At 40.4% G+C, this 10,526-nt stretch overlaps 1 protein-coding gene across 1 annotated transcript in view; it reads right to left on the bottom strand.

The window, feature by feature from the left end:
* The window catches only part of fcho1 (FCH and mu domain containing endocytic adaptor 1), a 51,250-nt gene continuing 40,724 nt past the window's right edge, over window positions 1-10,526 (bottom strand). The window contains exons 18-27 of the mRNA XM_084011886.1: window positions 9,177-10,265; window positions 6,442-6,548; window positions 6,033-6,228; window positions 5,702-5,816; window positions 5,291-5,446; window positions 5,074-5,206; window positions 4,675-4,871; window positions 3,944-4,008; window positions 2,412-2,579; window positions 1-594 (exon numbers count right to left, since the gene is read on the bottom strand). Of these exons, the coding sequence (XP_083868012.1) occupies window positions 566-594; window positions 2,412-2,579; window positions 3,944-4,008; window positions 4,675-4,871; window positions 5,074-5,206; window positions 5,291-5,446; window positions 5,702-5,816; window positions 6,033-6,228; window positions 6,442-6,548; window positions 9,177-10,265 (2,255 nt within the window). The 3' untranslated portion in view covers window positions 1-565. The remainder of the gene's footprint in view (window positions 595-2,411; window positions 2,580-3,943; window positions 4,009-4,674; window positions 4,872-5,073; window positions 5,207-5,290; window positions 5,447-5,701; window positions 5,817-6,032; window positions 6,229-6,441; window positions 6,549-9,176; window positions 10,266-10,526) is intronic.

Raw genomic sequence — 10,526 nt, 5'->3', positions numbered from 1 at the left:
TGTTTGAGCACATTTATTTATATCAAACATCAACATCACAAAACATCTTATTTGGAACAAACAGCAGATTTACAAACATTTGTTTTTTCTATAGTTTGGTAAAGACAAGCGGCTGCTTCAATCTTTTTAGATGCTCCAGATATTTCTAACATACAGTATTTACATAATTAAAAAATCCTAGTTTCAATGATAAATCAGTTCCACATAACTTTATTCATGTTTTCCTTTCCTCCATAATATTTATGAAATGTTCTGACATCTCGCTCAGTTTGCAGTCTCAGAACACAATGAACAGAGGACAGAAAAAACAAGTTTTCCTGTTGCTAAAGGCAGGATGACTGAGTGTACAACACACAGAACTTAAGTTAGAGAAGAAGAAAAGGCTTGGTCCTTAAACAGCAGGACACTGTCAGAAGTAAGTGCACGTTGTCCTTCAAGGCTGAGCTGTCAGTCTTCAGTTTTAATGTCTTACCACAAATTATCTCTCCTCATCCATCTGGCACTCAGCTCGGGGGGGAAAAGTGCAAAAGTTCTCTGAACCTGCAGTGATGGTCTGTTACACGATTCACAAGGAGCAGCCAGCCATGTACTTCCCTGTGAAATAGAGGACAAATAAAACAATGTACCAAAAGGAAATGTTCTGTCAAAATAGCCTCAACCTAAGGTAGACATACGATACCTTCCAGCAGCTTTAATATTTAGCAAAACTGAATATCCAACATAGAATAATCAGAAAGCTGAAAGGTTCACCACTAACGGGTTCAAAAGTAACATCTTGTACTTACCAGATTATGTTTTTATATTTGTATGCCATATACTGATGATTTTTTAAACCTTTATATGACATACTATACTATGCATTTTATTTTACTTTTTATGACATACTATTCTATGATTTTTTAAAAACCTTTTTATGCCATACTATACTATGACTTTTGATGACGTTTTTATAACAACCTGCAGCCACTGCAGTGAGGACTTGGATGGGGCGGCAACTCTACCACTTTATGCGACTTTTTTCGACATACTATACTATGACTTTTTTGTGACTTTTTTCGACATGCTATATTGACTTTTTTTCGTTACTTTTTTCGACATGCTATACTGACTTTTTTCGTGACTTTTTTCGACATGCTATAGTATGACATTTTTGTGACTTTTTCCGACATGCTATACTGACTTTTTTCGTGACTTTTTTCGACATGCTATAGTATGACATTTTTGTGACTTTTCCCCGACCTACTATACTGACTTTTTTCGTGACTTTTTTCGACATGCTATAGTATGACATTTTTGTGACTTTTTCCGACATGCTATACTGACTTTTTTGTAACTTTTTTCGACATGCTATACTGACTTTTTTCGTGACTTTTTTCGACATGATATAGTATGACATTTTTGTGACTTTTTCCGACCTACTATACTGACTTTTTTCGACATGCTATAGTATGACATTTTTGTGACTTTTTCCGACCTACTATACTGACTTTTTTCGTGACTTTTTTCGACATGCTATAGTATGACATTTTTGTGACTTTTTCCGACATGCTATACTGACTTTTTTGTAACTTTTTTCGACATGCTATACTGACTTTTTTCGTGACTTTTTTCGACATGATATAGTATGACATTTTTGTGACTTTTTCCGACCTACTATACTGACTTTTTTCGACATGCTATAGTATGACATTTTTGTGACTTTTTCCGACCTACTATACTGACTTTTTTCGTGACTTTTTTCGACATGCTATAGTATGACATTTTTGTGACTTTTTCCGACATGCTATACTGACTTTTTTCGTAACTTTTTTTTCTGACATACTATACTGACTTTTTCGTTACTTTTTTCGACACACTATACTGACTTTTTTTCGTTACTTTTTTCGGCACACTATACAGACTTTTTTTCATTACTTTTTTCGGCACACTATACAGACTTTTTTTTTCCTGTATTTTTTTTGACATGCTATACCATGACTTTTTTGTGACTTTTTTCAACATACTATATATGACTTTTTTCAACACATACTACTACTACTATGTTTGACTGTTTCGATTGTAGTGGCATATTTTAATACTGTCATAACATGTCAAATATAATAATAAAAAATAGTTATAAGTACTGTATGTCCTAAAACTGTAATAAGAACGTTAAAGTACAGCATGCTATAAAATGTCATAAAAATGTGAAAAACAAAGCAAAAAAGCCAAATCCTCACAATTCAGAAGTTGTATTTTTTGCTTCATTAGACCTAAATGATTATCCGTTATCAAAACTACAGGCTACAAGGGAGTTTGTAGCCTTCATGACAGTATATGTATATTTCAATACACTGGGAGATAAATACACATGCAGCGTGTAATATAATAAAAAAAAATGTCCCATGTACTGCATATAAGTTCAGTGTCACCTGTGGCAAATCTCTTCTTTACCAGCGACATGCGGTAGCGGCTGCCCACCAGCTCCAGGTCCATGCCCGACAGTGAGGCCCCGGAGCCCACAAACTGAACAGCCAAGCTGGGAGGAGGGCCGCGGGGGGCCTCCAGGCACTGCCAGCTAGCACACAGAGTCCCTGAGCCTGGGGCAGCATCAGCAGGCAGAGAGACACAGATACATGAGAAACTTGTAGGATCTTCACAACACGATCCCACAGCTCAGAGTAACGTTCTGGATTACTTTATGTTGTAGGGTTGTTGCTTGTAGCAGCTTTAATAATTAATAAGTTGATGAATCATGAACCCATAAATAGAACAAAAGGTGAAGGGGAGTGGTAGCACTTATAAGTAACAGAATTAAACATTATTTTTCCAAAATTGGGACAAAACTTATTTTTGAAAAACAGGGAAAAATGCATTGATTGACATTAATCAATTTAAGTGTCAATCTCAGAGAAAAATTGCAGGCAGAACAATCAGAATCCAATCAGTTTTGACCTCTGTATGTAAATGTCAAACACTTCTGCGTTTATAGATTTATTATTCGTGATAAAATATGAATGATGAACAACTGTACAGCTTCTTGTCATGAAGCTGATGAATGTTCTCTCCATCACGGTTTACAAGACGTCCAGTAAAATTAATGTTTTACTGCAAGATAATATTCATGTAAAGCAGCATTTTTTTTTTTTTACTAATAAAGAAACATTCAGAGGGAAAAGAGAGGGTTATTTCAGTGCTTTGTCATTGGCTCATAAACCAGAGATGTCTTCTAACTATAAACATTTTAACATCCCATGCATCACTGACATCTATGAATAGTCTATTTTTAAGCCTGTAGCTTCATACCGAGGTAATAATATATCATTATATGAAAATAAAAGAAGAAAATAAAAAGAAGAAATGTGGGTGTATGATACAAAGAAGCACGCAGGTGACGGAAACCTCAAGTTTGACTTTATTTTAAACTTTCCCATCTTAAATTAGAGCCTTGAAGATTCTGCTCATATCTGCGCACCATTAACGTTGTAAAATATGAGCAACAGTTGATTTGACACAGAATAAAAGAGAAACGTTCGGCTGATGAGAGCAGCTGCCACGTTAAAAAGTAATGACACGCCTTCAGATTCAAGCTTTTTTTTAAAAAAAGAGAAGGATGCGGAAAGCAGAGATCTTAATTACTCATTATTACATTTGTCTGACATAATGTGGAGATATAAAGCCGAGAAGAAGGAAATGAAGTAGAAAATAATTCTGGGACTAATTTTAATGAGGCAAATATACGAATCAGATGGTGGCTCATAACAGGCTGTCAGTTAGATAGATGGCGACAGATGGTGAGATGGGTTATGTAGATGGTGGAGGTGTGATAATGGCTGATCTGACAGACAACATGTAAGCATGGGCGGACAACCTGAAAACATAATGCCTCCGGCCACGTCTGTCGTTGGTGTGGAGGCATTATAAAAGCAAAGAGCTAAAAGGAGAGCAGCAGCAGAGTTCTGACCTTTGCTGTGGTTGGTCGGGGAGAGGTTGGGGAGTTTCCACAGCAGCCGTCTTTCCTCAGCGTTCCTGCAGAGGAAAAACAAGTAGTCAGTGAGGCTTAAGAACCAGTGGATGGATTGCTATGAATATGTGAGTCAGAGCTTAATGGTGACTATTCCTCATGCGGCATCATGACGTTCACATTTGTGCTCTTGAGTGAAATTCATCTCGTCAACTTAAAAGGTGGATGGACGTGAAATTTGCTACACATATTCATGTCCCTCTCAGGATGAACCGGTATAACTTCGATGATCCTCTAGCACCATCATCAGGTCATTTAATCCGTCCAATACTTTCAATTATGAATACATACCTGCAGCCTCAGCTGTACTTGGTGTTTCAAGTTAGCATAATAAGAGGCTAAAGTAAGATGGTGAACATGGTGAAATTTATATTTGTTAAATAGTAAAAGTAAACTGAACTTTCTGTCACTTGACTAATTGACTAATATGTCAGCTCTTATTTGATTCGATTACTTGATGGTATGTTAATTAATCTGCAACAATTTTAATATCCTCCAAAAAATAACATGAATGTCACTTTGGTGATTATATTATGAATACATGGTTCATTCATAATTCTATTTGTGCATTACAAACAATATTGTTGATCATAATAATCAGGTCAATAACGGGGCAGACTTCCGTTGAACCGATTACAGAAGCTGCCGTGCGTTTTCACATCATCACTTACCAGGAAGCGGGCGGCTGGCACTGCAGGTCTGTGGCAGTGTGGTCTAATGGTAGCAGCACCTGCACGGCGGCGAGCTGAGTGGAGGGCGCGGTGGCAGGGCAGCAGTGGTAATCCAGGGACACCCGGGTCACGGTGCCACTGCGCTGACACTCTGCAGACAGCAGGAGTGGAGCCCGACCCGGGTCCTGAGACGATACCTGAGGAAATCAGAATTATTTTAAGTAGTAATCAACTATGATGATTGGTATTAAAAACATGTAAAACACAGACAGTGTTCAGATATTACACGTCCAATTAATAGTAGCATAAAGTCAGAGCACAGTTTTCAACAAAATAATAATGATAAATGAACAGAGATGGAAGATTTACTTAAAAAAAACTCATCTTTTAAATCCTCACCTGATACTTGAGCAGGCCGACGTTGTAGTACGAGGCCTGAGGGTTGAGTTCAGCCTCGCGCTGCAGGAAGAGCTGCAGAGCCGGCATGTTGAACCAGAAGTCTCTGGTGTCTGGGTCGGTCTGAGAGGGGTCACTGGAGACACACAGAGACAGGACTGTAAGGATCACATTACAGTTAAACACACAGTTGTGACTCAACACGCCGACGCCATCTGACCTGAAGAGCAGCTTCTGATTTGGCAGGAAGTGATCAATCCTGGAGATGTTGACCAGTCGGAAGCTGAGGACGGGAACGTTGGGGTTAGCTGTGAAAATGCGGCTGATGCCAGCAGGGAAGGACATCGTCAGGTCGCCCGTGATCTTCACCAGACAGCTGCAGGAAGACGGAAACACAAATAACAATGGATCCTGTTAACGAGCGGCCGGACATGGTCAGACTCAAGATTGACAGTTGAAAAAAAAAAAGGATCAATACATCAGAAGCAGAGAGATATTTTTTTCTCTTCTTTCTTGTTATGAACAACAATTTTAAAAGGAGTTCCGTCAGATACTGGAGACAACTTTCGGGTATTAGTTTTAGTTTTAAATGAGTTTTTCTGTGACCTTTAAGAAAAGGAGTCATACTGACCGGTTATGTTGTCCACCTTTGAAGTAGGCATTGATATATTCTGTTATGGCTGCTGCTACCGGCCAGGCCTCCTGTGTGCTGAGGGAAATGGGACTGGGACCTCGTGACAGGTGCACTGTGGAGAAAACATTTAGTAATCCTGCTGTTCTTCTAGAGAGATTCACAGGAATTAAATCATTTTTAAAGGAATAATTCGCAGTTGGAAGATTCTCTTCTTGCTGAGAATGATCTATCAAACCATTCATTTAAGCATATCTGTGCTGAATGTGCAGTTTAACATACATATTACCACTGCTTAATAGTGTAACTGTATTTATGTACTGAGGCTCACATTGTCTTTGTTGGTGGTCCTGGTGCTGGTAGGGCAGCGGTGATGCCTGACCTGGCCTGGCAGGACTGGGTGCTCGGTTCTGACCCACCCAGTCGTTGTCCCGGGCCTGAGGAGCCCACTCACTGGGGCTGGAGGAGGAGGAGGAGGTGAGGGAAGGGCTAGGCTCCGGCAGCGGGGAAGAGCACAGAGACCGGGACTGAAACACAAATATTGTTCATATTGGCTCCATTTTCATGGCGGTTATCACTTATACAGTTTACATGAATTTGGTTTTATGATATTTACCAATATTCTAGAACCATTGGACATTATTAATACAGACTATAATATTGGAGTGAGTTAGATTGTTTCTTTAAATTCAGTATTAGGGTGGCTATAATGTCTTAAGTTCTCTGAGCTGTTAACTCACTCTCTCACAGCCAGTGAGTCGGCCCGGCGTCCTCTTGGCTCGGGCTGCTCTCGGCGGAGCAGCTGCGACCACTTCAGGTGCGTCCTGTCTGAAGTTGTGCTTGGAGCCTTAAAAACAGACGCACAAAGTGACAAAAAGACAAATCTGAAATCACACAGTGAAACAAGGCGACATTTCATGTAGAATCAGTCAGAAGTACAGCTGGAGTCGTGCTGAGTGAGTCGGCTGCCAATAGAAGCTGGCATAGAACCTAATAACATATTATTTGTACCGGATTAATCGAGGGATTTAGCATCCTGCTGGTATCGGAATATTCTTCAAAAAGATTTTCCTCTTTTAGAAACCGCCAGAAAATCCTGCCTCACTTTGTTAATTTGAATGAATTTATGATGTGTCATGAATATCCATTTAGTTTTTAACAGAGATTGTTAAAGCTAGGGTGGGTAATTTATTAAACATTTTACTTGTTAAGGTTATAATTACATCCTGACAGAAATCAATGAATCAAATGTGCTGATAAAGATAAGAAAAACTATGATCAAGAGCACTAGGGCTAAAATGTCTGTCAGAGGTTTAAACATTGGATTTCAAGTGGAATAACAGCAATATGTATAGTAATTAAAAATGGGAATTTCATGAGTTTCAAGGAGATTAAACAGAAATATAACTTAAGTTACCAGGACCATCAGGTCTGCAAATAAGGGACTTCTTTGACAAAGAAATCTACATAAAAATATACATTTGAATGAAAACAGAATAATAAGAATCATGATTGGAATCTACATTTCAAAGAAATATAGAATAATATCTATGATATATCGCCAACTAATGGAGAGAAGAGGGAATACAACCTCATATGTAAAGCTAAGAGAGGCAAAGAGAGCTAGGTGTAAATATTTCTGAATGAGTTGAATGAACAATCAACCACTTTATCATGTACTTGGAGATTATTTTGCTGGATTTAATTAGATTTAATTTAATTGTCATGCCCACAATTAAGACCAAATACCACAGCCATGTTGGAGAAAATGTGGAGCTATAAATATAGATCATTCTCATGTTTTTTGGCTTTGGGGGAATGTTGTGTTAAAAGAGGACAGATATTTGTAGCAAGCAATCACAAGAAAATGACATAAATGAGATCCACCGACACAAGATGATTGGCTGGAAATTGTGAAGGAAATAGATGTTATGGAACAGGTGACTCATAAGATAAGGACTCAAGAAGAACAATATTGAGAAAAGTGGGAGAAATGGAGTGTCTACAAGCCAACGATAGGATAAGAACTACCACACTGACAACAGTAAGAACAAACTGTAGAGACATGGCAATCCAGCGTGTTCTTTTTGATGGTTTTTCCTTTTCTTTCCTTAATATAGTTGTTTTTACTGGTGTCTGTATGTTCCAAGTGAAAACAATAAAAATAAAGTATCAAAAATATGAAGAAAAGTAAGATTCTTAAAAAGAAGAAAAACATCTGGTATCTGTTGCTGCCGCAGGACTGTAATAAATCCATTTCATTTGCCTGATGGATTGCTCGCCTACCTGATCACATGCTGCCTGCGAACACATTGCATCACCAGAGTCTTTCACAAGGTGCTAGATGACAGCTGCGTACTAACAATAGCCGCCCTTGTTTATGTTCATTATGATATCTAGGCCTAAGGTGATGAGTTGGATGTTAAATGCAAGAATATCTAGTTTGCTGTCAGTCAGACAGAAAAAAAGCTGCAAATCGCTACTTTCAAAAAGGTAGAACCAAGTCATGTTTGGCATTTCAGCTTGATAAATTTACTTAAAACATGAATCAATTCATCAAAATATATTTTGTCGACTAATCAACTAATCAGCTCTAAAATCAGTCCATCTTTCTCACTCTGAAATCCTTCAGATTTTCTTCATCCATGTAATATGCAATAAAAAAATCCTTGTGGCTAAATTATCAATTAAAGGTTTAATGGAAAGAATGACTAAGCAGGCAGGCGCCTGATGGAAGATTATTCTTTGTGTGGACTAATTAAAAAGGCTTTCTTCGCGCCGATGTGTGCTTTTATTAGAAATCACAATTAAACGGATAAAGTTCAGGACGATCTGTAAATAAAGAAGACTAATCACACACTGTCACTACGACGCAGGAAAGCTCAATCTAAACTCTGCTGCTGCTGCTACTCGGTGGTGGTATGAGATGCTGAGCTGGACTCGGTCAGCAGGACCTTTTCTCTGCCTTTAAAAAAATATTTGAAGACCCAAATCTTCTTATTCACCAAATATGATCTCTTTCCTACGTTTCTATCTAGCCCTCTTTAGCTTGCAATGCACGTATATATTATTTCTCACACCTGCAGCTCTGTGGTATTTATGGGTGTTGCAGGAATTACGTTTGTCCTCAACTTACTGCAGCTTGGATCGCTACTCATTTGTTCATTGCATTGGAAATGGATACATGTCAGTTATATATTATATATAGATATAGCATCCTATGACTTTCAGAATAAAAGGTCGTCTGTTGGGACACAGACCTTTAGTTTTAAATCATAGCTCCTGTGAATGTGACTGGTTTTCATTTCTCTATTCATTTCATCATATTATTGACTGGGCATCTGACTTTTATCTGGAGTTTATTTTAATTTGTCTATTCATTTCTTGTTTAGTGTGTCTACTGCTGTAACACTGAAATGCTGTAAAGATCGACTTGCTGCGAACCTCATTAAAAAAACAGAAAATAAATCAGTACCCTTGTGCGAGCCGATGCTGCATGACAGCTGAGTGTTTAGATCCAGGCAGTCTTGATCTTTATCCGTGGAAAAACAAAGATCCTCCTGTGGTCCTGAATGCCTTGTGAGTGGAGGAGCATTCCTGCGTGGCTCACTCTCTGATGATCGATGTTTCCTCCTCTCTCCTCCTCCTCCCTCTCCTTTCCCTCCTGCCTCCTGTGTTTTGGAGCTGCTCGGCGCTCCAGGGACACTTTCACTAAACGGGTTGTGGACAGAGTTCCAGTGCATCAGCTCCTTCTTGGGCTGAGCTGTGGGCAAAGAGCTTGAATTGGCGTCAAGTACGAGCCTATTGCTAAGAGTAGAGCCACCGCCACCACCACCACCGCCACCACCACCGCTGATGCTGCTGCTGCTGTGTGGAGGGATTAAACCAGCTGCTGCCGCCAGCGACGACTGGTGCGTCGGGCTGCCGATCATCGTGATGGCAAAAGGATCATCAGAGGTAACAGGAGGCGGGAGGCTCTGGTCTCGTTTCCTGTCTCTGTCTTTGCGATGAGAGGAGGATGAAGAGGAGGAGGAGGAGGTTGGGAGTGTCTTGGTGTCGATGGAGAATGGGTCCCCTCGCACCTCCTTCCCCCTGCCCTCCTGGGTCGGGCGAGGTGGTGGGCGTGCCCAGGCGTCAGACAGGTTTAACGTCTCCTGGGTGACAGTCCTCTCAAACGCAGCGAGGAAGGGGTCCTCCGGCGGGATATGTTTGCAGTTCCACACCGTCGACTCCATCTCAGCCGGGGGGAGGGACTGGGAGAAGGCAGGGAACCGCATGGACGAGGGGTCCATATCTGGGGGGACACGAGAGGGACGTGACGAGGCGACGGACCAGGCGCTGGCAGGGTTGCCCTGTGAGCTCCGACCAGGGGAGGGGTCGCGGAACACAGAGAGGAAAGGGTCAGCAGGTCGTCCCAGTGTCTGCTCTTTGCTCTGTGACACGGAAGGCCAAGCAGCCCACCCCACCGGCTCAGGGGAGGGCCCAAGGGGCTGATGGGAAGGGGAGTCCAGGCCGGAGTCCTCGACGTTCTCCGGAGAGGACGAGTCGGATGAGAAGGCAGCATCTGATGAACACAGGTCAAACACATTACGGGGTATCAACACGGGGAGGAAAAAATCAGTATCAAACTCAATGTACCATATTGGCCCAAATATTACACAATATTTATTTCAGGATATTACATTACTATACTATGTACTATATATTTCAATATTCAGGCTGAAGGACAACCAGAGAACCCTAATCAAAATCTTTCAGTCGGCTATACCGTACATTTGGTGTTTATTTTCATCAAAAACAGCTGTTGGAAAAAGAGGAGGTCATC

Source organism: Eutrigla gurnardus (assembly GCF_963514095.1).
Source record: "Eutrigla gurnardus genome assembly, chromosome: 6".
NCBI classification, from domain to species: domain Eukaryota; kingdom Metazoa; phylum Chordata; class Actinopteri; order Perciformes; family Triglidae; genus Eutrigla; species Eutrigla gurnardus.
This window is presented reverse-complemented; position numbering and strand designations above follow the sequence as displayed.